General features: G+C 43.1%; 1 protein-coding gene across 2 annotated transcripts in view; it reads right to left on the bottom strand.

Moving 5' to 3' along the window:
* STK39 (serine/threonine kinase 39) overlaps positions 1–27,609 on the bottom strand; it is a 347,782-nt gene that overhangs the window by 276,087 nt on the left and 44,086 nt on the right. For both annotated transcript variants that reach the window (XM_044303626.1, XM_044303627.1), the window contains exons 2-3: positions 13,230–13,342; positions 6,008–6,116 (exon numbers count right to left, since the gene is read on the bottom strand). In XM_044303626.1, coding sequence (XP_044159561.1) covers positions 6,008–6,116; positions 13,230–13,342 — 222 coding nt within the window. The remainder of the gene's footprint in view (positions 1–6,007; positions 6,117–13,229; positions 13,343–27,609) is intronic.

Below are 27,609 nucleotides of genomic sequence, written 5' to 3'. Positions count from 1 at the left end.
GCACCATTTTTATTTTTTGTTATTTACAACATTCATCTGACAGGTTAGATCATGTGATATTTTTATAGAGCAGGTTGTCACGAACGCAACAATACCAAATATGACTTTTTTTGGTTGTTTGTTTCAGTTTTACATAAGAAAGCATAAAAAAAATATAATGAGTGTCTCCACATTCTGAAAGCCTTAGTTTTATTTATTTTTTGGGCGACTGTCTTGTGTAGGGGCTAATTTTTTTGGGATGAAATGACGGTTTGATTGGCACTATTTTGGGGTGCGTATGACTTTTTGATCGCTTGCTATTACACTTTTAGTGATGTAAGGTATTCATCTGAGGGGTTAGGTCATATGATATTTTTATAGAGCAGGTTCTTACGGACGCGGCGATACCTAATATGTATACTTTTTTAATTTACTTAAGTTTTACACAATAACAGCTTTTTTAAACAAAAAAATATGCTGTTTTAGTGTCAATATTCTGAGCCATAGTTTTTTAATTTTTTGGGCAATTGTCTTAGGTAGGGGCTAATTTTTTGTGGGATGAGGTGACGGTTAGATTGGTACTATTTTGGTGGGCATATGCCTTTTTGATCGCTTGCTGTTGTACTTTTAGTGATGTAAGGGGACAAAAAAATGGTTTATTTAGAACAGGTTTTATTTTTATTTTTTTACAGTGTGAGGGGTTAGGTTATGTGATATGTTTATAGAGCCGGTCGATACGGACACGGCGATACCTATGTCTACCTATTTTTTACCCTTTTTTTTTTTTTTTACTTTATTTGTGGAAAATTCCTTTTTTTTTCTACTTGGAACTTTTAATTTTTTGGGGGGGAAACTTTATTTTTTTCACTTTTTTTTTCACTTTTTTTTGTCCCACTTTGGGACTTCAACTTTTGGGGGTCTGATCCCCTTTACAATGCATTCCAATACTTTTGTATTGGAAAATGCATTGGCTGTATGAGTAATACAGTAATAGAGAGTAACCAGAAAGAAGCCCCTTCTCAATGAAAGACACGCAAAAGCCCACCTGGAGTTTGCAAAAAAGCACCTAAATGGCTCTCAGACTGAGAAACAAAATTCTCTGGTCTGATTAAACCAAGATTGAACTTTTTGGCCTCAATTCTAAACATCATGTCTAGAGTAAACCAGGCACTGCACATCACTTGCCCTATATCATCCCTAGAGTAAAGTATGGTGGTGGCAGCATCATGTTGGAGGATGTTTTTCAGTGGCTGGGACAGGGAGACTGGTCAGGGTTGAGGGAAAGCTGAATGGAGTAAAGTACAGAAGACACCTTAATGAAAATCTGATCTACAGCACTCTGGGCTGAAGGTTCATCTGTCAACAAGACAGTGACCCTAAACACACAGCCAAGACAACTCAGTAGTGGTTTAGGGATAACTCTGTGAATGCCCTTGAATGGCCCAGCAAATAAAAATCTCTGGAGAGATCTGAAAATGGCTGTCCACCGACAATTCCCATCCAACCTCACAGAGCTTGAGAGGATCTGCAGAGAACAATGGCAGTAAATCCCCCAATATAGGTATGCAATCTGTTTGGCATCATACCCAAGAAGGAACCTATATATAGCCCAAAATAAAGTCCAGGACTCATCCCTAACTATATCATGAGAACCAACCAAAGGGAATGGGTCAATTAGGTACAAAAACACTTGTAATACTGAAGTAATCAAAAAATAACATGATTTTATTGAGAATCACAAAAGGACATAATTGGCACAAGTCACAAAACACATTTAACACAGGTCACAATACATAAAAGTATTAAAAACCAAGGGGACCGATGGTGGACTGTTGGTATATATTTATAAAGTGCAATAATTATGATTGGTCACTAGTAAAAAGGTATATTCAACCAAACCACTATGGCTCAAGAATACATAGTACAAAAAAACTCATATGCCTATTTGTACAACAGACACCTAAACATGTGGGTGATAATGCACACCGCAAGGCCTAACTGAGGCAATAGAGCAGCAAAAATGTAATAGGCACATAGAAAATACTGACCAACCAGCCTAGTATACCACACACGAACACCACCGGTCCACTCCCCAACACACGTTTCGCATTTAGCTTTTTCAAGGGGGTACAAAAAAAATGAAGTGTCTCCGTGTGCATTCCGTTTCAGTATTTCCGTATTTCCGTACCGTGAAAAGATAGAACATGTCCTATTCTTGTCCGCAAATCACGGTGCTTGGCTCAATTCAAGTCAATGGGTCCGCAAAAAAACGGAACACATACGGAAATGCATCCGTATGTCTTCCGTATCCGTTCCGTTTTTGCTGAACCATCTATTGAAAATGTTATGCCCAGCCCAATTTTTTCGATGTAATTACTGTATACTGTATATGGCATACGGAAAAACGGAACAGAAAAAACAGAAACACAACGGAAACAAAAAACGGAACAACAGATCCGTAAAAAACTGACCACAAAACACTGAAAAAGCCACTACGGTCATGTGCATGAGCCCTAAGGGGTCTGAATACTTTTGTGAATGGGAGATTTTAGATTTTCTTTTTCAATAAATCAGCAAATATTTCTTAAATTCTGTTTTCACCGTTGTCATTATGGAGTGTTGAGCGCAGAATGATGGGAAAAATTTAAACGTTTGTTTTGTTTTTTAACACAAGGCCACAACAAATTGTAAAAAAGTGGAAGGGTTTGAAGATTTTCCGAATGCATTATATATGGTAATAAATATTTTATGGTGTGTTTGGATTATAGAAACTCAAATAGTAGGATTTAAATCACTGTAGAACAAAACAAAACACAGGGACATGATAGATGGGAGTCCTCAGCTCAGGACCCTCCTACATCATCTTTACAGTACCTTATTTTTAATTACTCTATTTCCTATGGGGTCTTTTCTTCTCTTTGTGGGGATCAGCTTTGCGATCTTTCGGTTTAATTAGTATATTTACCATTAAATGAAATTCTACAGTTTCATTCTGGACCTGGTTTTGTTCCAAGTCGCAATTTAGATTTTTCAGAGTCTACTGTAAATATTGGGTTGAAAAGCAGCAGTTTTTGTCTGCATGCCCACAACACTGCTGCATTTCCGCTGATTGCAACTTCCTCTCCCAAAATCATGCTGTTTGCTTTGGGGTCTCAGTATGACAGAACCTCATTAATCAAACAAGTCCTTCCACTATGGGATGGACAGTAGCTCTCTCACCATGAGTAACAACCCATGAGGGAAAGGGAAGGACATAAATTAGCACCCATGAGAGTTACTGTACTATGGCGGACAGTAGCTTCCTATCCTAGAAAATGAAGGCAGGAAAAACATGGAGCACAAGAGGTTCTACAGTCAAGTTTTTGGGTTGAAGTACCACTTAGGTTGACCATACACATCAGATAGCTGTCAGTCGAAAGCTCATTTAGCCGACTGCTATAGCTCCCAAGTCCCGACCTTTCCATACACGTTGATTCTGAACTTGGCCAAGCAAGCATGTGTCATGAACTGGAAGAGAGGAGCAATCCACTGCTAGACAATTTTGGCGTTGTTTATCAAAAGGATCAGGCACTTGAAATCCAATCGCCTGATCTTTAAAGAGGATCTATCACCTCTCCTGACAGGCCTGTTTAAATAAATACATGCACTCCCCATGTAATAACAATTCTGGAACATCTAGTCTTATGGCTTTATGCTGTACCATTCCTTTATCATTTCTACTAGAAGTTATAAATGATTTGCTAGCAGTCTGCAGTAAGGGTACAGAGGGGAGGTAACCAGTTGGGGTGTGTCCCTGCATAGACTAACTCTATCCAATCACTGCTGCCATTTTCAGACTGTGCAGGTACACCCCCCAACTGGTTACCCCCCTCTGTACCTTTACTGCAGACTGCTAGCAAATCATTTATAACTTCTAGTAGAAATGATAAAGGAACGGCACAACATAGAGACATAATAATAGATGCTCCAGAATTGTTACTACATGGGGAATGCATGGAGCTATAAAAAGAGGCCTGTCAGGAGAGGTGACAGGAGAGTGGGGAGGCCCCATATACATTAGCTGGGCGACTGGTCCCAACGAAACTGTGGGTTCAGCTGACATCTATCTAATATGAATGGCCAGCTTTACTTTTAATAAAATGTATCAGTTGAGGTTTTTTTTCCCTCCTAATAAAAAGGGGAGCAATTTCTCATCTGTCTAAATTGCATTGAAATACATAGGATTCATAGATACATCCAATCCATTAAAGGGGTTTTCTGGGAGTTTTATACTGATGACCTATCCTCGGGATAGATCAGCAGCAGCTGTTTGAGAAGGCACCGGTGCTCACAGAAGCGCTGCGGCCTTCTCTTAGCAAACCAAGCACAGCACCAAACATAGTATAGCGGCTGTGCTTGGTATCGTGCTCAGCGCCCTTCACAATTGGGCTGCCTTGGCCATGTGACCGATGAACGTGAGGCTGGGGAAGGCTGCAGTGCCACTGCCTTCTCAAACAGCTGACGGGTGGCAGAGGTCCCGGTTGTCAGGACCCCCACAGATCAGATACCTAATGACCTATCCAGAGGATTGGTCATCAGTATAAGACTCCCAGAAAACCCCTTTAAAGAGTGAAATAAGAACCATACAGTAGTTTGAGTGAGAATCAATTCTGGGAACTAGAAATTGTATTATAAAACATGAGGTGTATACATTAGCCTACAACAGGACTGGTATATTAAAAAAAAACATTCCGATGCCCTAAAACAACAGACCATTGTCTACCCTCAAAATAACTAATCCCTCCAAAGTGCTTACTAAATATTGTTCTTGGCTGAGCAAAGTCTTCCGACCAGTTTACTTTTGACACTTTATCAAGTTTACACATTAATGGGTTAGAGTTTTAGTTATTAAACTAGCAAATCCAGTTATAGTCCTTCAAGTGGTAGCACTGCTAATGACTTCAAGCCTCGCAATCTGCTGTAGGACATTCTCATGAGTCACCCACAATTTTCCACTGAAAGGCTACTTTCACACTGCCATTTCTGGGTCCGCTTGTGAGATCCGTTTCAGGGCTCTCACAAGCGTCCCCAAACGGATCAGTTCAGCCCCAATGTATTCTGAATGGATAAGGATTCGTTCAGAATGCATCAGTTTGGCTGTGTTTGGTCTCCGCTGCGCTTTTGAGGTGGACACTAAGGCCTCATGCACATGACCGTTTTTTTTTAAGGTCCGCAAAAACGGGGTCAGTAGGTCCGTGATCCGTGATCGTTTTTTCGTCCGTGGGTCTTCCTTGATTTTTGGAGGATCCACGGACATGAAAAATGAAAAAAAAATCTAAGTTAAGTTTGCCATTGAAATGATAGGAAAAACCAGACACGGATCACGGACACGGATGACAATCTTGTGTGCATCCGTGTTTTTTCACGGACCCATTGACTTGAATGGGTCCGTGAACCGTTGGCCGTGAAAAAAATAGGACAGGTCATATTTTTTTCACAGCCAGGAAAAACGGATCACGGATGCGGCTGCCAAACTGTGCATTTTCCGATTTTTCCACGGACCCATTGAAAATCAATGGGTCCGCGAAAAAAAACGGAAAACGGCACAACGGCCATGGATGCACACAACGGTCGTGTGCATGAGGCCTAAAACGCAGCTTGCAGCGTTTTGGTGTCCGCCTGACGATGCAGAGCCAAACGGATCCGTCCCGACTTACAATGTAAGTCAATGGGGACGGATCCGTTTTTCACTGACACAATATGGTGCAATTTAAAAAACTGATCCGTCCCCATTGACTTTCAATGTAAGTCAAGACAGATCTGTTTTGACTTAGACTTTTTTTCTTAAAGAATAACGCAAATGGATCCGTTATGAACAGATACAAGGGTTTGCATTATCGGTGTGAATCCGTCTGTGCAGATACAAGACGGATCCGCACCGAACGCGAGTGTGAAAGTAGCCTAAGGCTGTCTAGTCCAAGTTTACACTGGTCCAGATTAGTAATGTTGCCCAAAGTCACAATAAAGATAAATGAGTCAATAACATTACCGCCACTTAGTAATTTCATAACCAACCACAGCTCCTCCTTCACCACAAAAGAGGTGTAATAAGTAACGACATTGGGGTGGCTGCACTGACTCATGGCTTGAATTTCTTTCTGAAAAAGAGACATATTGATAAGGTTAGTCAGAGATAAAGAACATAAAGTAGATGCACCACTTAAATATAAGACTCATACCATTCCATACTGTCACAATACATACTTTCCACCGGCCGCCGCCAAAGCCCGGAGGCAGGATTGGCTGGTATGTGTGAGCTGCACAGTGGTATTGCAACCACCATTCAACCACTCCACTGTTCCTTCCTTGCTACCTGGACTCTGCTACTCTACAGCCACACCAAGCAGTTACAGTTGCAAGCAGTTCATTTTCCTTCAGCTCTGTGAGCTGTTTAGTAACTGGTGATTAAGTAATCCAGGCCCGGCGACATAACCCGGCTGCCAGCTATTGAGTTTTCTATCTGGTTCCTGTATTGTGCTACCTGTGGACATCCTGTGGGTTTTACCTGGGCTTTGCTGCTGATCACTTCTCCTGGATTCACCCTTGTCTGACCGCCCTGTGTTTTGCGGTCCGCAAACTGCAGATCTGCAAGACGCGGATCCGCAAAACACGGATGCCGGCCGTCAGCGTTCCACAATTTGCGTGACGTAACAGGCCGCCCATAATAGAAAAACCTATTCTTGTTCGCCAAACAAACAAAAATAGGACGTGTTCTATATTATAATTTTTTTGTGGGGCTACGGAACAGAGCAACGGATGCGGACAGCAGACAGAGTGCTGTCCGCATCTATTGCGTCCCCATTGAAGTGAATGGGTCCACATCCGAGCCACAAAAAATGCGTATCAGATGTGAACCCAAACAACATTCGTGTGCACAAGCCCTAATACATGCAGTTTCCGCACGTTACTACAATTCAATTCCCAAATAATACCGCCATATACTGCTTAATAATACAGACTGGTTTTAGTTTGCTATGTCTCTCCCTCTGTGTTACTGGCTTCGAGCTTCATTCATGGTTATAACCTGACTTCATCCAGACTTGGATCTCCGATTAAAACAGCAGTGAGAATTTCCAACCTTTGCAGCTTAATGCGATGGGAAATGAGAACTTGAATTGCTGCCAAGAGACGTTCCCTTGTACTGTCACAGCAATTACCGGACTGCCAAAACAAATACTGGATGCAATCACATAGTGGACCTTGATTTGGTGTCTTATTTAAAAGACCATAATAAAACCTTGAATGGCGTCCAAAAGCCGGGATTCATGGTTGAGAGGATTACCCGGCAAATCTCACTGCAGGATACAGGATTGCTAGGGTTGGATTGTGCATTAAAAAGGGTTTTCTGGAAGTAAAATCTGATCAGTTTTCTAGGTCAATGGGGGTCCGACTCCCCCAATCAACTGTCTCAAGAGGCCATTGACATCACATTACATGGACTATTTGCAGCTCAGTCCCATTCAAGCCTTAAGGCCAATGGGCATGAGCTACAAAACCAAGTTATGTCCTTTCCTAGGGCGGAGGCGGCTTTTATCTGCCGGTCCGCAAAACTGCAACGCTGCAGGCAGACACCAACCCAAAATTCCTCCATGTGAACGAGCCCTAAGTACTCATCTATAGTAAAAAGCAATCCACATCATGCGCACATTCTGCTACATTGTAGCAATAATTACCCACAGTTTGTACTTATAGGAAGATGAATTGTAATAAATGTGTATTGCCCGATATATCAGTAAAACGCTGTCCTGTTTAAGCTCACATAGGGCGGTATTATAAAATGTAACAAAACAGGAACGCCGTATTATGTAAACCAGCAGTAATGTGTGTTTACACAACGAAACATTCACACACTCCCTGTCATTCCGCGTCTGGGTTCATTCTCTGCAGTTTTTCTAAATTCTGTGCAGCAAGGAAAGAGTGCGGTCTCAGTGATGGAGAGGGTTGCAAGAAACATCTGTTACTGCACATCCATTAACTAAAAGGAAAAAAAACTTTTTTTTTCTTTCTACACCTATGGAGAACATCCATCCATCTCTATTGTCTGTCTCCTACCGACAGGATCTGTTTTATTACAAATTGCTCCTTGGGATATAAGGAAAGTCGGCGCCCCACTTATGTTTAGACTGTTTCCTCATTATTTCAGCCCACATGATACAACCATAGTGCCAGATAATGCCAAGATAATACTGCTAATATAAAGTGCACAAATAATATGCAGTATCCAAGAGCCCACATAATACTACATTTCAGTGTCCCAAATAATACCACCCATACATTGCTAAATACAATAGGGTGGTTTTAGTTTGCTCCTAGATTTTCGGTCTTAAAGGGGTGGTCTCACTTCATAAAATGGCATTCATCATGTAGAGAATACACACGGTTATGACGGTTATACATGGTGATGACCACCCTGCAATGCAGCAGTAGTGGTCGTGCTTGTGCACTATATAAAAAAGAGCCTATGTGCACTCCCCTGGTCCCGGCCACCAGAGACATCAGCGTTTTTTCCTATAGTGTGCAAGCACGACCACCGCTGCTGGACTACAGGGTGGTCATAACCCTTGCATGGAGACGGACTGGCTATGCAGAGCTTAGATCTGCACCCCTCAGCCCGGGAATTGCAAAAAGAATTAGTGTGAAAGGCAATGCATGCCTACGGTCACTTGGAGAGAATGCGAGGTGTACTTAGAAAGAGAAAGGAGTACTACTACTACCATCATAGCAGCCTATGCAAGGCTATTGGGAATATACCACTTTGTGATATACATCAGGACTGTGCCTTTGTTGCTGTATGAACTACTACTCTCATTATCTAATTAGTATTATTGCAACTTCACCGTCCATCCGCTGGCCCCTGCATCTGCCCTCCTGCCTTGCACCCTGCTAACTATCCAACATCAAGGGCAGCCCACCCAACACCAGGCAGGAGCCCCTAACGGAACAAAGTGTCTGCATGAACCCAGGGAGAGCCAGGGTGAGGACTGCCTCCATGTATTGTGAGTACTACCGCCACCATCCTTGCTGTGACTGCAGTACCAATGCTGCTGTAGTGAAGAAGAGTGTTGGTTATATAGCAGCACGTTAGTAGCTTATCGCTGTCTGTTCTTTTATGAACCTCTTGTATTCCATAGAACAAAAAGTACCATATTGGATGTTATATTATGGAGTGATTTGCCACTAGTGGAGTTATTCTTACCGTATAGTTCGGTATATGGCACTGTACGGCTGAACTATATGGCAGCACACTGAGTGCATAAACCTCCATAGTATGAAACCAAAGAGCTCCCACTGCAGCGCCTGAGAGCGAAGCACTAAATCTGATTCTGACACGCTCAAAACTGCCACATTAAACAGATATAATGCCTTCTGTCTGGAATTTTCCAGCACCTAATCTCTCGTTTGACTTAATTTTATGTGATGTTAATGAATTTCCCCTTTAGCTATTTTATTTAGAAGAAATGATTTCCGTAAGCATGCCTGAGAATGGCTGACCTGCGATCGGCCACGCAGGACGAGACATGTCTATTTGAAAGGACTTGGGAGTTATAAATAATTACTCTGCTCCAGTATAGCTTCCTTTGCATTCTGCGGCCACCTCCGATGTGCCCCTCGCTGTGTAATTGAATAAAGCCAGGGGACATGTCTTTTCAACCCATAAAGTGCAGTATTACTTATTTAACAACTTTTACTTTCACACTAGCGTTTTTGCTGGATCCGGCAGGGTCAAAAACGCTTCCGTTACTGATAATACAACAGTCTGCATCCGGTTGTGTCATCTTTAACATACCCAATATGGATCCGTCATTAACTCCATTGAAAGTTAATGGGGGACGGATCCGTTTTCTATAGTGTCAGATTGTGTCAGAGAAAATTGATCCGTCCCCATTAAGTTGCATTGTGGGTCATGATGGATCCGTCTTGCTCCGCATCCCAGGACGGAAAGCAAACCGCAGCATGCTGCCGTTTACTCTCCGGTATGAGAACGGAACGGAATGCATTTTGGATCACTCCATTCTGTTCAGTTACGTTTTGTCCCCATTGACAATGAATGGGCACAAAATGGAAGCAGTTTTTTCGGTATTGAGACCCTATGACGGATCGCAATACCGGAAAACATTAACGCAAGTGTGCAAGTAGCCGAAGCTGAGTTCTCTAAATAGAGCTGTCAACCCCTGTCATATCTTGCTGTTCTAGGGATAACAAGGGAATATATGTAGGACCAAAGCAGTAACTTGGAGCTCCTGGACCCCATGTCAAAGTCTGCCAAAAGGGTCCACACTTGTGTGTATTTTTGCCCCTTAGACCTGTTTTACATGTCAGCACTTTCCTCCCCCTGTTCTCAGGATCACTGCATCCTGGCAAGATGTTTACATGCAGAACTTCCTGCTTTCAGCTGCTTCCTGCTGAGTTTTCTAACCAATCCCAGCATGCTTTGCCTCTGTATTGGTTCTCAGGGCTTGATCCTGCAGTAGTCATGCCCCCTACACCTCCCCTCTCCACAGTCAGTTAGGCAGAGCATGCTCTGTTAAACATTACAGCGCAAAGCATGCTGGGACTGGTTAACAAACCTAAGAGGAAGTTGATGAAAACAGGAAGTTCTGCATGTAAACATCCTGCCAGGATGCAGAGATGCTGAGAACAGGGGAAGGAAAATGTTGACATGAAAGCATTTAAAGAGACCAGCCCTGTATGGAGATTTATTCGCAATGCTCCATGGAAAACAAATATACAAAGAGGTAGAGAACCATTTTGGAAGTGGCTCCCTATGAGTCAAGATCTAACTTTTCAACAAGCCTTGGGATTTGACAAGGGAATACAGCCAGACCAGGTATACATCTGTAGACAGCTGTTTAGGGGTGCTTGCCCCTAATAAATACGGAGTAGGATTCTGTCTGCCTGGGTGCGTTGTCTTGAATGCAGCTTAGGCAGGGTGATACATTTCCTTAAAGAGACTAGTCCTGTATGAAGACTTATCAAGGAGTAGATTGCAAAGTTGGGACTACATAGCTAATCCAGAAGGATAGGTGGGGACATGAACCCCAGAAGGGTGTTTTAATTTTGGACCTCCCATGCTGCACATATTCTGAACAGAGCTCTTGCATTGACCATATAGTAAGTGAAAGATAAATGACACTATACAGAATATATAAATAAATGACACTATAGATTGTTAACCATAAGCAACATCTACAGAAAGGGATGTACACATGCCTCATAGGGACCCACTCGCCATTGAGAGGTCTATATTAATATTTACATCAACTATTCTATTTTTAAGTCTACTTTCACACTCGCATTTTGGCTTTCCGTTTGTGAGATCTATTCAGGGCTATCACACGCGGTCCAAAACGGATCAGTTTGCATTCTAATGCATTCTGAATGGAAAAGGATCCGCTCGGAATGCATCAGTTCAGTCACCATTCCGCTTTGGAGACGGACACCAAAAAGCTGCTTGCAGCGTTTTAGTGTCCGTCTGACGAAACTGAGCCAAACGGATCCGTCCTCCATTGACTTTCAATGGTGTTCAAGACGGATCCGTCTTGTCTATGTTAAAGATAATACAAACAGATCCGTTCTGAACGGATGCAGACGGTTGTATTATCTGAACGGATCCGTCCATATTACTTGATTATAAATATATTACAAAATACCTTTCATTAGTTATAATGGCTCATTATGTCCAAGGAACAATCATTAGAAAAAATAAAATGGCCGCCATCCTACTAGTCCACACAAAACCTGTCCTAATTACACAGGAGGACAAGTTAAAGAGCTGTGCCATCTTCCTCTCTTACTAGTGAGTGATTAGGATCCTGAATACAGTTTAATATGATCTTCAGCTGAATCTCTGTAGGAATAGAGTTCATTAGGACAGTGTTTCCCAACCAGTGTGCTTCCAGCTGTTGCAAAACTACAACTCCCAGCATTCCTGGACAGCCTTTGGCTGTGCGGGAATGCTGGGAGTTGTAGTTTTGCAACAGCTGGAGGCACACTGGTTGGGAAACACTGCATTAGGAGACATGAAGTACAGAGAGGATAGCAGGGTGTAGATAGTGAGCAGCAGCACTTGTATGCAGTCTCCATTACCACAGCCTCACATTACCACAGTCTGTCCTGTCTGTCTCTCTGTACTTCATGTCTCCTCATGAACTCCATTCCTATAGAGATTAGCTGACAATCTTATCATCTGTATTCAGGATCATAATTCCTCACAAGTAGAGCAGAGAGGAGGATGAGGCAGATCTACCTAAGTGCTGTGAAGTAACTTGTCCTGCTGTGTGATTAGGACAGGTTTTGTGTGTGCTAATAGGATGGCGGCCATTTTATTTCTCCTAATGATTGCTCCCTAGACAAAATGAACCATTATGGCTAATGAAATGTATTTGGGAACATATTTATACTAAAGTAATATTTAAGTATTTTCATTTTCTTAATTCCCGGAGAACCCCTTTAATCTGTTTTTGTACCTTTATGGCTACATGCACACGACCATATGTGTTTTGCAGTCCGCAAATTGCCGATCCGCAAAAAAACGGATGACATTCCGTATGGCATCCGTTTTTTTCCTTTTTTTGCGGATCCGTTTTTTTTTGCGGATCCATTGTAATAATGCCTATCTTTGTCCGCAAACTAGAAAAAGATAGGACATGCACAATTTTTTTTGCTGAGCAACGGAACGGACATACTGATGCGGACAGCACACTGTGTGCTGTCCGCGTTTTTTGCGGACCCATTGAAATGAATGGGTCCGCATCCTATCCGCAAAAAGAAACGGATCGGACACGGAAACGAAATACGGTCGTGTGCATGAGGCCTAAAACTGATATATTTCTGCCAGCATGAGACCATCACTAGGAAAAGTCCATGGCATATGGATACAGCTGGTGATAAATGGTCGCTGTATAAATCTGTATGCAACAATCTCCCTCTAGTGGTGGCAGAAGTTATTTGCTATTACAGTCTCACCCCAAGCAGATGAAGATAGTCCAATACCGGGTCCCATACCCTTATGGACCTCAAGATGGCTTGCTATAGGATAGCTATGCCACAAATTTACAGAGATGAATTTCCACATCTAATAAATCGTCCATGGTACTTGTGCTTCTGTGCACTAGAGCATAGCAGAAGGGTCAGCAAATGCAGATGTTGTTACAGCATAGAGTATGCGCTACATGCTTTTGGATACACTCTTACTGAAGACTCATACTTACAAGTAGCTCATCCATGCTTGTCTGGCACTTCTCTAAGTTTATCCTCTTTATGGCGACCCTCTCTTGTCTGGGTTTGCATAGTGCTGCTTGGACCACCGCTGTGGCGCCACTTCCTAAAACAAGATTATTTAGAGATTTAGAACACGTCATAAGTGATTCAGATGGAACATAAAGAGTTTTCAACAAGTCTGGAAAAATAATGACTCCACATTTTCAAGCTGTAGGGTCTTAAAGGGAATCTGTCACCACAATTGTGGACTATTTTCTGCAGTAATACAAGACTAGTACTGCAGATAAGGAGTCCAGATCATCATTTTTCATTTTCCTACTGCCCCCTGTTCCTATGTTGTAAGGGTTCAAAGCTGCACTGAAATATACCAACAGGACTGCTGTGCTGTGCTAACATAATGGAGAGGACTCGTGTGCACATACACCGCAGTCCTGAAAATGTAAAGCCTTTCCTTATCTGTAGTACTGTTCATTTATTACTGCAGATAATAGTCCAAAATTGTGGTAAAAGATTCCCTTTAAGCTATACCTGTCACGGGGCTCCAAAGGCGCACTCTGTCTCCCATCAGACACAGACCTGCTGCTTAGCTTCGGGAGCGAGGATCTGTGTTCGGCCTCGTTCCCAGCTGGGAGGCTCCCTGCTCCTAGGTCTGCCTTGAGCGCCGAGCTGATCACTCAGTGCTCGACTTGTCTGTCTGTCAGTCATGTGACGCTGGCCATGTCACATGACCCTCAGACACCACTATAAATACAGGCAGCCTGCTGGTTCCTGGCTATTTGTTGGACTACTGTATACTCACCTGATCCTGTTCCCTGACGATCCTTTGGCTGCATCCCTCCTGGTATTGTGACCTCGGCTCCCACCTGACTACTCTTTGCGGACTCCTCTGATACCTCTCTCCTCTCCTGGTATTTGACCCCGGCTTCTCCTGACTATTCTTTGCTTAACCCTTTGTACTGCGTAGCTCTCTTGGTTCTGACCCGGTCCGTTCACGTTCCGTATTTTGTCTTGTCTGTCTTCCCTGCACATATCCTAAGTAAGGGACTGTCGTCCAGTTGTTCCCTGTCATCAGGATTCGAGAGGCAAGTAGGCAGGGCCAGGGGTGAGGGTGGAGCGCAGTGGTCACTATCCTTACCCCTGTGTGTGTGTGTGACCGTTACAACACCTTTCGGAGTCATTTATTTTATTACTGCATTGTACTCATTTTGAGCATTTTCTTTTTCAATTCTTTAAAAATGTTGAGCCCCTTTCTCTGTACAGCCTTGAGATTCTCTAGTAGCAGGCTCTGTATTTTCATCTCTGTCCTTATAAACACACATTATAGCTCAGTTCTTATCTTACTGATAAGGCTACTTTCACACTTCCATTAAACTTTTCCGGTATTGAGTTCTATCCAAGGGGCTCAATACCGGAAAAAAACTGATCAGTTTTATCCTTATGCATTCTGAATGGAGAGCAATCCGTTCAGTATGCATCAGGATGTCTTCTGTTCAGTCACTGTACGGTTTTTGGACGGAGAAAATACCAAAATTCCAGAACACTTGCTGAAATGCTGGATCCAACATTATTTTCCATTGAAATTCATTAATGCCGGATCCGGCCCCAAGTGTTCCGGAAAAACGGACCTTTACAAATGTGCTAAATATAAATACCGTATGCGTTTTTCTGGATGACAACCGGAGAGACGGATCCGGTATTGCAATGCATTTGTGAGACGGATCCGGAACCGTCTACACGGAACTGCCTGCCGGAATCTAACAACGCAACTGTGAAAGTACCCTAAGAATGTGGCTTAAATAAGTGGTTATGAACTTTTAGTAATTTAGAGATAAGGGTAATTTTATGACCGACACAAAGTAAAGGTGAGAGCAGAATTTGCACAGCTAAACATAATACTTTGTGACAGGACGGCTGAATATTTTTAATAAAGACCAAGTGAAAAAAAGTTTTTTTTTTGTTTTTTTAAGCCAAAATGAGTCAAATGCAATCAGAAATAAAATTGCACCCAGAGGTGTACATAGCCTTTAAAAGAATTGTCTCACTTAAGCAAATACTGTAGCATTTATTATGTAGAGGAGGTTAATATAGGCCACTATGTATTGTGATTGTCCATATTGCCTCCTTTGCTGGCTGAATACATTTTTTCATCACATTATACACTGCTCGTTTCCATGATTACGACCACCCTGCAATCCAGTAGCGGTGGTCATGTTTGCACACGACAGGAAAAAGCACTAGCCAATATGCACTCCCATGGTCCCGGCAAAAGAAGACCACCACTGATGGATTGCAGGGTGGTTGTAATCTTAGAAACAAGCAGTGTATAATGTGATAGAAAAGTGAATCCAGCCAGCAAAGGAAGCAATATGGACAATCACAATACATTAGTAAGTGCCTTGTACTAACTTTCTCTACGTGATATTTGCCACTTGTGAGACAACCCCTTTAAAGGAGTTGTCCAGTCATATACTGTACATACAAAAAAACACTCCCCATGGTGAAAAATAATACAGTATATCTATAGTCACCACTCCTTAGCTATTGATGGCTATCCTCAGAAGAGGCCATTAATATCTACTCAGTGGGGGTCGGACAACCACCACTTCTGCCGATCAGCTGTTTCGGAAGTCAATGCTGGAACTACACAGCTCCGTTCAAAGTACAGTAGAGGGAGCTTGTAACTGCAGCGCTGCTCCCACTCACTTCAGTGGCATCAGTGCTATCGTAACCAACTGTATCGACTACACAAAGTTGTGCGATTCCAGTGCCGAAACTACTGTGCAACAGCTGATCAGTGGGGTGTGGGGTTGTTGGACCCCTGCCAATCAGATATTGATGGCATATCCTGAGGATAGCCCCTGAATAGTAAGGAGTTGAACAACCCTTTTAACAGTCCCTGCTGGTTTCTGCTTCCTGCTTGACCCGCCTCGGCTAGTGATTGGCTGAGAGGCCATTCCCTGTGTATGGAGAAGGAGCAGGGAACAGAGACTGGTAGAAGACTGGGAAGTGGAACAATCCTGGAAATGTATGACTAAACTTAATGGGTGTTACCATTTCCCTTCCTAAAAGAGTGACATTTTGACACGGTCACAGAATTGCACCGATTAGACCTCGACAAACTGTGTGGGAATAAGTTTCTTTGACAAGGGAGGGGGGGGGGGGATTCCCAGGAGTAACAACAGAGAAACAGCACAACAAGGAGTTAAAGAATAGGCAATAACGATTATTGATTAAATCAGGTATGACAAAACTCTTCCTAAGGGCTCATTCAGACGACCGTATTTATGTGTCCGCATCCATTCCGCAATTTTGCAAAGTTGCAAAAAAGATAGAGCATGTCCTATTGTCAATTGCAGACAAGAATGGGCATTTCTATCATAGGGCCATCTGTAAGTGTTCTGCAAAATCGGGAATGCACACAGCCAGTATCCGTGTGCATTCATACAGTCATCTGAATAAGCCCTAAGGCCCCTTTCACACGGGCGAGTATTCCGCGCGGATGCGATACGTGAGTTGAACGCATTGCACCCGCACTGAATCCCGACCCATTCATTTCTATGGGGCTGTTCACATGAGCGGTGATTTTCACGCATCACTTGTGCGTTGCGTGAAAATAGCAGCATGCTCTATTTTGTGTGTTTTTCACGTAACGCAGGCCCCATAGACATGAATGGGGTTGCGCGAAAATCGCAAGCATCCGCAAGCAAGTGCGGATGCGGTGCGATTTTCACGCACGGTTGCTAGGAGACGATCGGGATGGAGACCCGATCATTACTATTTTCCCTTATAACATGGTTATAAGGGAAAATAATAGCATTCTGAATACAGAATGCATAGTAAAATAGTGCTGGAAAAGGACCTGTGGTGACGTCACTCCGGTCAGCACATGATCCATCACATGATCTTTTACCATGGTGATGGACCATGTGATGACCGGAGTGACGTCACCACAGGTCCTGTTCCTGCACACAGCAAATAAAGAAGACACAAGAGATGCCGGCTGTGCGAGCAAGTGGATTAAGGTGAGTTAAATTATTTTTATTTATTTTTTTAACCCCTCCAGCGCTATTTTACTATGCATTCTGTATTCAGAATGCAATTATTTTCCCTTATAACCATGTTATAAGGGAAAATAATACAATCTACAGAACACCGATCCCAAGCCCGAACTTCTGTGAAGAAGTTCGGGTTTGGGTACCAAACATGCAAAACGCATTACAATGTTTTGCACTTGCGCGGAAAAATCGCGCATGTTACCGCAACGCACCCGCACATTTTCCCGCAATGCCCGTGTGACAGAGGCCTAAGTGTATAGATGGCACATACCCTGTTCTCTTTTAGTTCCTCCATGTTTTATCCCTTTCATTACTAGTTTTGCGGTTTGTTTTTGAGTTCTATTGACTGAACTTACATCATTTTGAGAAGTCTTCTCATTCTGCATGTTGTCTGAATGAGAAAGAACTAAAGCATGTCATTGTAGTGTGGAAGGTCAACCTACTGTTCTCGTAGGAACGTGAAATGCCATCAACAAGTTGTATCGGCCAAATTGTCCGTATGTCTGAAATTCCTGAACCACAAGTCTACTTAGTTAAACTACAGGACAGAAGAGCCCCCTTCCTATAGGCGAATATAACTACCATAAATAAGTAAACTTTTTTTTAGGTTGTTTCATCAAATTAAATCACAAAGGGCATCAGGGGGCGTCAGGGGTGTCTCTAAACATAAAAGGCAGAGGCAATACAGTGCAGTCCTGGAACAGCCATTTGAGGGTGCATATCTTTGTTCAAAATGTGAGCAAATTGCCCGTTTGGAATCGCACATCAAGTATCTAAACGGGCGAATTTTAACACTGAGAAGCGTTGACAATTTGGAAAAGAGTTTGCTGCTCACTGAGCAAGCACTCTATGAGGTAGATGTGGGGGAGGGTGGTAGCGAGGAGGCTCAGGAAAGTGAGGTAGCTAGCTGGGTAACAGTTAGAAAGCGGGGTAGAGGGAAGAGTGCCAGGGAGGCTAGCCCTGATCTGACACACCCCAACAAGTTTGCACGTTTGGCAGATGAGGGGGATGTCAGTCCAGGGACGGCACTGCTGCAGCCGGACTCTTCTTCTGCCAGTCAGGGGAATGTCAGCTCCAGTAAGCAGGGGACCAGGAGAGCAGACCAGGACAGACAGGTGCTGGTAGTGGGAGTCTCATTTATTAGGGGTACAGATAGGGAAATCTGTCACAAAGACCGGGATTGTAGAACAGTGCGTTGTCTTCCTGGTGCTCGAGTTCGACACATCGCGGATCGTGTTGACAGATTACTGGGAGGGGCTGGAGAAGATCCAGCGGTCATGGTCCATATCAGAACCAATGACAAAGTTAGAGGTAGGTGGAGCATCCTTAAAAATGATTTTAGGGGTTTAGGTCAAAAGCTTAAGGCAAGGACCTAAAAGGTAGTATTTTCCAAAATACTACCTGTACCACGAGCCACACAAGAAAAGCAGTGGGAGATTAGGGAGGTAACAAGTGGCTCAAGAACTGGTGTAGGAAGGAGGGGTTTGGGTTCCTGGAAAACTGGGCCGACTTCTCTGTTGGCTACAGGCTCTATCGTAGGGATGGTCTGCAGCTCAATTGGGAAGGGGCAGCTGTGCTGGGTGAGAAGATGGCTAGAAGGTTGGAGTGTTTAAACTAGGGACTGGGGGGAGGGCAATTACATTATAGGATGGGAAGATAGTGCAGATAGAGACCGGGGCAAGATAATGGGACTGGGGGAGAAATGGAAGAAGGGACTAGAACAGCTCAGAAGGAAAAGTGTAGCGTACAAAATATACATAAACCTCTTAAGTGTATGTATACTAATGCCAGAAGCCTGACTAATAAAACTGGGGAACTGGAACTAGTGATTTGTCGGGAGGACTATGACATAGTGGGAATAACTGAGACATGGCTGGATGATAGTTATGACTGGGCAGTTAATGTACAGGGTTACAGTCTGTTTAGAAAAAAATCACCAAAACTGGAGAGGGGGAGGGCTCTGTCCTTTATGTAAAGTCTAAAGCCCACAGTCCGCAAAGATATAAGTGAGGGACATGAACATGAGGAGTCACTGTGGGTAGAAATACATGGAGGCAAAAACTAAAAATAAATTACTAATAGTAGTTAATAAACGCGATAGACAAGGCGGCACATTATAATGAGGTTGTTATTATGGGGGACTTCAACTACCAAGATATAGACTGGGAATCTGAAACTTGTATATCTCATAAAGGAAACAGTTTATTGGCAATAACCAACAATTACCTCTCCCAACTGGTTCAGAACCCGACTAGAGGGACGGCCATACTGGACTTAGTATTAACCAATAGACCTGACAGAACAACAGACGTGCAGGTTGGGGGACACCTGGGAAATAGTGACCATAAAGTAATAACCTTCCAATTATCATTCAAAAGTGTTTCTTCAGGGATGAACAAAAATACCAAACTTCAAAAAAGCTAAATTTAGCCAACTAAGAGAGGCCATAGGCCTAACTTACTGGACAAAGTCCTCAAAAATAAAAAAATGCAGCCACAAAATGGGATATTTTTAAAAGCATCCTAAAATCTAATTGTGAGAAGTACATACCTTATGGGAATAAAAGGTTAAGGAACAAGAAAAAAACGATGTGGATAAATAGAACTGTAAAGAAAGCAATAAATGACAAAAAGAAAGCATTTAAATCACTAAAAAAACCACAAAAACAGGAGGGTAGCGAGGAAGCACTGAAAAACTATAAGGAAAAAAATTGAATGTAAAAAACAAATAAAAGCAGCCAAACTAGAGACCGTGAGATTAATTGCCAAAGAGAGCAAAACTAACCCTAAAATGTTTTTCAATTATATAAATGGTAAAAAGTGTAAATCTGAAGGTGTCGGCCCTCTACAGAGTAATGAGGGGGGAGTTGCAGAGAGCGACGAGGAGAAAGCAAAGCTGTTAAATATTTTTTTTTCCACTGTATTCACTGAAGAAAATAAACTGTCAGATGAAATGCAGACTGTAAAAGTTAATTCCCCATTAAAAGTGCCCTGTCTGACCCAGGAAGAAGTACAGCTGCGTCTTAAAAAGATTAAAATAGACAAATCGCCAGGACCAGATGGCATACACCCCGTATCCTAAGAGAATTAAGTAATGTCATAGCCAGACCCTTATTTCTGATATTTACAGACTCTATACTGACAGGGAGTGTTCCACAGGATTGGCGCATAGCAAATGTGGTGACAATATTCAAAAAGGGTCCAAAAACAGAGCCCGTAAACTATAGGCCGGTAAGTTTAACATCTGTCGTGGGTAAACTGTTTGAAGGTTTTCTAAGAGATACTATCTTGGAGTACCTGAAAGAAAATAAGCAAATAACGCCATATCAGCATGGCTTCATGAGGGATCAGTAATACCAAACTAATTTAATCAGTTTCTATGAGGAGGTAAGTTCTAGACTTGACAGCGGCGAATCAATGGATGTCGTATATCTGGACCTCTCCAAAGCATTTGACACTGTACCACATGAAAGGTTAGTATATAAAATCAGAATGCTTGGACTGGGAGAAAATGTCTGTATGTGGGTAAGTAACTGGCTGAGTGATAGAAAACAAAGGGTGGTTATTAACTGTACACACTTAGATTGGGTCACTGTCACTACTGGAGTACTTCAGGGGTCAGTACTGGGCCCTATTCTCTTCAATATATTTATTAATGATCTTGTAGAAAGCTTGCATAGTAAAATATACATTTTTGCAGATGACACTAAACTGTGTAAAGTAATTGGCACGGAAGAGGACAGTATACTGCTACAGATTGGAGGCTTGGGCAGATAAGTGGCAGATAAGGTTTAACACTGACAAATGTAAGGTTATGCACATGGGAAGGAATAATGCAAGTCACCTGTACATACTAAATGGTAAAACACTGGGTAACACTGACATGAAAAAGGACCTAGGAATTTTAGTGAACAGCAAACTAAGCTGCAGTAAAAACCAGTGTCAGGCAGCTGCTGCCAAGGCCAATAAGATAATGGGTTGCATCAAAGGGGGCATAGATGCCCGTTATGAGAACATAGTCCTACCACTTTACAAACCACTAGTCAGACCACACATGGAGTACTGTGTACAGTTCTGGGCTCCTGTGAACAAGACAGACATAGCAGAGCTGGAGAGGGTATAGAGGGGGGCAACTAAAGTAATAACTGGAATAGGGAGACTACAGTACCCTGAAAGATTATCAACATTAGGGTTATTCACTTTAGAAAAAAGACGACTGAGGGGAGATCTAATTACTATGTATAAATATATCAGGGGTCAGTACAGAGATCTCTCCCATCATCTATTTATCCCCAGGACTGTGACTGTGACTGTGACGAGGGGACATCCTCTGCGTCTGGAGGAAAGAAGGTTTGTACACAAACATAGAAGAGGATTCTTTACGATAAGAGCAGTGAGACTATGGAGCTCTCTGCCTGAGGAGGTGGTGATGGTGAGTTCACTAAAAGAATTCAAGAGGGGCCTGGATGTATTTCTGGAGTGTAATAATATTACAGGCTATAGCTACTAGAGAGAGATCGTTGATCCAGGGAGTTATTCTGATTGTCTGAGTCGGGAAAGAATTTTTTTCTCCTTAAGTGAGGAATATTGGCTTCTACCTCATGGTGTTTTTTTGCCTTCCTCTGGATCAACTTGCAGGATAACAGGCCGAACTGGATGGACAAATTTCTTTTTTTGGACTTATATACTATGTTACTATGTAATCGCTACCTTCCTATCAAGCCCTGCCACAGGCTGTATTCGACAGCTCAGATGCTGTGGTCACAATTGACCATAGCATCTGGGGGGTTAAAAGTCAGTGATCGGCTTTATCACCTCAGATGTCTGCTATGTAATGGCGGCGCCATCTTTAAAGACCTGACTTTCTTTACAAGTACAGCGGATTTAAGCAAGCGGTTAAAGGGTTTTCTGGGTGTTTAATTTTGGATACCACTGGATAGGTCATCAATATCAGATCGGTAGTGGTCAGACACGCAGCACCCCCGCCAAGCAGATGCACCCTCACAGCACCGTACATTGTATAGTGGCTGTGCTTGGTATTGTAGTTCAGCCTCATTCACTTGACCAAGGAATGTGATGTCAATGGCTTAGGAAAATACCATAGCTCTCACCAGAGCATTGCAATTGCTTCAAACAGCTGATTGGCAGGGTTGTTGGATGTCAGACCCCAGACAATCTGATATTAATGACCAATCCTGAGGATAGGCCATCAATATCAAAATCTCAGACAACCCCTTTAAAATATGCACAGATTCGGTGCATACTCTCTAGTCATGGAGCCAAATACGTTTTTATAGGAGCTGTATGCAGAGCATAACATTTTAAATCAAGTTAAGGCAGTTTCACACTGTCAGCAGTAGTTTTGGCAGAGAACAGCCTGCCAGAGATCTCTGTATTCCGGCATCACCAGATTTTACCAAAATGCCCACCAGCCCCATTGACTATTATGGAGTCCGGCGGAGATGGGCATTCCGATAACATTCGGCAATGCTGGATCCAGATAGCTCTACTGCCAGCAATGTGAAACAGACCTAAGTAAGTTGTTGGATTTTTTTTTATTTTACATTTTTAGGGGCAAAAGGAAAAGGTTGCAAAAGTATACACACCTTTGTAATATCAATTCAATCTATTATTGAGATTATTGATTCCACACATTTGTTATATGCAGCCCAAGATCTTCTGACGCTCCTTAGCTAAACACAAACAGAATTTCTTCTACATTAATGTAACATCCGGGCGAAGAACAAAAGCTGCGCAGAAAGCAAATATTGCTTCAGCCAAAAGTAGGATGTAGAATGTCTGCATAATGAGATGGAATTACCTCAAGGGAAAGAAACAGGATCATTTCTTTTATATAACCCGTCCACCTCTCCAAGCTAAACAGCCTGGCCTGGAGACACTGATCTGTACTTATACCATATGGATATACACCAGCAGATGCCAGTCTCTCGGGAGTAGAAAAAGGTTTTCTGAGACTTCAAAGGTTTCTAGACAGACAGTCCTGAAACATTCTTGTACATATTATGTCCATATGGCCCCCCAGTGTAGATACTAGTTACCTGTAAGGGTACAGCCACACTGCGTGGTCTTGATCGGGTCGGGTTGCAGCTAGCTGCGGTCAAGAACTGCACTGTATAGGCATTTATAATGGCACTTTAGGGCTCATGCACACGGCCGTAGTTCTGGCCAATTTTTGCATATCGGATGCGGACCTGTTAATTTCAATAGGACCCCATGCTGTCCGCATTCACACATCCCGTCCGTGGCCCAGCAAAAAAATTTAATAGAAAATAAAACATGTCCTATTCTTTTTCGTTTTGCAGACAAGGAGTGAAAAAATAGAAAGTGGCGTGCATTCCGCCAGGATCTGTGTTTTGCAAATCCACGATTTGCAGACCGCAAAACACATACAGCCGTGTGCATGGCCATTAAGAATTCAGACTGCCTATACGGTGTGGTCTTCATTACTTAAATATCAGGCAGCTGCCGCTCTAATTGGTGGTGTAGTTCTTGACCCCAGCTGGCCACGACCCAACTGGATCATGACCACGCAGGAGGAAGATTTATTTATATAGACACCTCGTTATTAGTAAATGAATAGACAGCCACACAACTCTATACTGAACAGCAATGATCCCTTTAAAGGGACACTAAACCTAGAAATGGTTCATCTAAAAACAAGTAATCTAGTCGCCCTCATTGTTTGGCAGCACTTTCGTCATGATTCGGAAACAAACAGATTTGTAGAAATCCTTCAATGCAGAATCTATTGATCACTTCTATCTTTGGCGGTTGGCTGGCAGAAGGGTGGGGTTTACGAAACAGGGTGGTCTTTTTGTCCTTCTGCAGAGAGGTAAGGCTGCTGCTATTGTCAGTTATCTTACAGCCAGACACAGGACAGTGAGGAGGAGAAGGGGAAAATGAAGGAACTCTTGGACATATGGAGAATATTTCTTTATATATACTTCTCAATTTTAAGGGTAGATCGGTTCATGCCTTATGAAGGGGGGTTCCTAACTTTCCCAATATGGGTAAATATTTTTTGAAAGTTGAATTATACCCTTTCTCTTTATCCACAACCTCCCTATCCCCTGGTTGAATGTAATGGGCGTTATCCCATGAGTAATGTAAAAAAAAACTGGTAGCTCAGAGGGTATGTCCTTTCTCAAGGGGTGTGCATTTTTTGCTGGTGGCAGTTGAAGGATAGAACTGAGCATGAGTGTCCACCTCAGTGAGGTGGATAGAGAGATACAGTAAAGAACAAACAGCAGGTGGCGCTATACAGATAGATGTCCTTGAATTATAGCTTTAAAACATTTTAATTACATGCAATTACAAAACTATTCAACTGTTTCACATAGCAGACACCCAGGCGATTGGTAAGGGGAGATGCCAGAGTCCCCATACGTCCAATAGGTGAGCGTCTTAGAGGTCAACATTATCCAGTAGGACATGTGAAGGGATGCAGGATGTTATATACTGGTCAGATGGCATAGCCACAACTGGATCATTCCGTTTTGCTAGAAGCCTGTTTGCCCTTTGTTGGGATAACACGCTCCTGATCTATTTGGACATCATATTACTATGGAGACCATAGATAATTAATAGTTACGTGAGACATTCCTACTGTCTAATTGCTTGTCTATTTATAATTACAACAAGAGTGTAATTTGTAGCAGACACAAGTTACATATCAGAATTCTACTGAGAACACTATGGAGAAGGTTTATTTAATGTAGCGCAAAAGGGAAAGTGGAGAAGCTGCCGATAGCAAGAAGAATAAACACTTCTGCAGATTTTATTCACTTTACTATCCTGTACCAAGAATCAGGGATATACGGTATACGGTATTTTCAATGCTTTATTTTATTTTTTTCATATAAAAAGCTGGATAAATGCTGCCAAAGTTGCCAGGTCTAAAATTCAACTACAGCTAAAGGCGATCTGAAAATTAGGCCAAAAGTGGCCCAAAGTTTACTTTGCAAACACGCACTTTATAAATTACAGTAAAAAAAAAACAAAAAACATTAAACATTTTATTTCATTATGCCGCTTAGATAGGAAGTTCCCCTAGATATAGCCATATGGACAAAGTGAGGTCATTCATGATGCTGAAATACGCCTATATTAGGCGTATTTCAGGCGTAGATTGTGGCGCAGTGGTTAGATGCGCTGCTCTCTGCAACTTCTCCCCGCTCAAGCCAGATCTAAAAAAGTGGGCGTGACGGGGAAGGGGATGGGACGGCTGACCCGTCTCATTTAACATTTTCTACAGCTGTTTCAGGTCTTCTATCCAGAAGAGGTGGTGGATCTGCCGTAGTTATGTACAGGCCGCCTCCTCTACATAACTCCTGCGGATCCACCGCCGGCTATAAGGGATATTAAGACTAGTGTCTAAAACACCGGTCTTAATAAATGACCACCATTATCTCTAAACACACGGCACTCCAAAGAGTAAAATAAATGACTTTTATTCACTAACGCAACGTTTTGGTTTGCACACTGGAACCTTTCTCAAGCAAGGTTCCAGTGTGCGGACCGAAACGTTGCGTTGGTGAATAAAAGTCACATTTATTTTACTCTTTGGAGTGCCATGGAGTACCTCTTTTTGTATTTTTTGGAAGTTGGATCGCTCCAACAGCTGCTGGCACCCAACCTCTATCTGATCTGCAGTGCCGTCCACATGCCTTGAACATTTCTAAACACAGAGATATTATATGAGTGATTAAGTCCATAGATGTTCAAGATGTTCATAAATGGTATCACTATGTCTATGACGACTCAAATTATAAAATGACTCAAATATTTAACCCACCCAGTGAATCCCGGAGAAAAAGTATCGCTAGCTTCACACTAGCGCTAAAGGGGTTATCCAATATCATAAACAGCTCCCCCATATGCCGGGCTCCTCACACGGAATATAGTTACCCCGCTCCCTTAGGCTACTTTCACACTAGCGTTCGGGCGGATCCGTTCTGAACGGATCCGCTCATAATAATGCAGACGGAGGCTCCGTTCAGAACGGATCCGTCTGCATTATATTAGCAAAAAAAAGCTAAGTGTGAAAATAGCCTGGGACGGATCCGTCCAGACTTTCAATGTAAAGTCAATGGGGGACGGATCCGCTTGAAGATTGAGCCACATTGTGGCATCTTCAAACGGATCCGTCCCCATTGACTTACATTGAAAGTCTGGACGGATCCGCACGGATCCGCACGCCTCCGAACGGCCAGGCGGACACCCGAACGCTGCAAGCAGCGTTCAGCTGTCCGCCTGTCCGTGCGGAGGCGAGCGGAGCGGAGGCTGAACGCCGCCAGACTGATGCAGTCTGAGCGGATCCGCCTCCATTCAGACTGCATCAGGGCTGGACGGCTGCGTTCGGGTCCGCTCGTGAGCCCCTTCAAACGGAGCTCACGAACGGAAACCCGAACGCTAGTGTGAAAGTAGCCTTAGCCGCTCCTGGTCCCCGCACCGCCGATGCTGCTTCCTCCTGTACACGGATCAAAACATCCAGCGTTGGGGGGAAAAGCAGCCAATGGCAGACGGGGTGGGGAACGAGCCTCACTAGCATCTCAGGTGACGCGAGGGAGGCTCGTCCCAGTCCCGGCCTGCTATTGGCTGCTCCCCCCGACACTGGATGTTTTAATCCGTGTATAGGGAGAGGCTGCAGCTGTACGGGGACCAGGAGCAGCGCAGGGAGCGGGGAGCAGGGTAAGTATATTCCGTGTGAGGGGCCCGGCACAAGGGGGGGCTGTTTATGACATTGGATAACCCTTTTAAAACCATCCGGCAGAGGAACAGTCTGCCGGAGTTCATCACATCTGGTTTTCCCCTCTTGCGCAGCGGTTTTAGTCCAGTTGAATCCCGGCACTAATGCCAGAAACATGCCTGATCCTCTCCAGATCCCATTATAGTCAATGGGGTCTGGCAGTGCTCCGGCCGTTTCTGGCTACGCCAGATAAAATTAACTCCAGCAGGTTGTTCCTTTGGTTGGTCGGACGGTTTTAACGCTAGTATGCAACTAACGTAAGGCAAGAATTGCCTTTTATGTTCATTTGGCCTCCCTAATTACAGAATAGAAAGCGATCAAAAGGTTGTCCAATAAAGCAGCCTATAAAAAGTGGCAACTCATCTCACAAAAAAGAAGCCATAGTACAGCTCCACAGGTGGGAAAACATATCAGGGCCATAGAAAAACCCAAGGTTCACCTAGTTCATCGTCAAGAAAGGAGATGATAGGCCCATGAAAAGCAAGGGAATATTAGATATAAATATCTTCCAATTGTAAACTTTGGAGTACTAAGGACCAAATATAAT

The sequence above is a fragment of the Bufo gargarizans genome, chromosome 8 (assembly GCF_014858855.1).
Source record: "Bufo gargarizans isolate SCDJY-AF-19 chromosome 8, ASM1485885v1, whole genome shotgun sequence".
In the NCBI taxonomy this organism is placed as follows: Eukaryota; Metazoa; Chordata; class Amphibia; order Anura; family Bufonidae; genus Bufo; species Bufo gargarizans.
The sequence above is the reverse complement of the archived record's forward strand: the minus strand, read 5'-3'. Positions and strand labels throughout refer to the sequence as shown.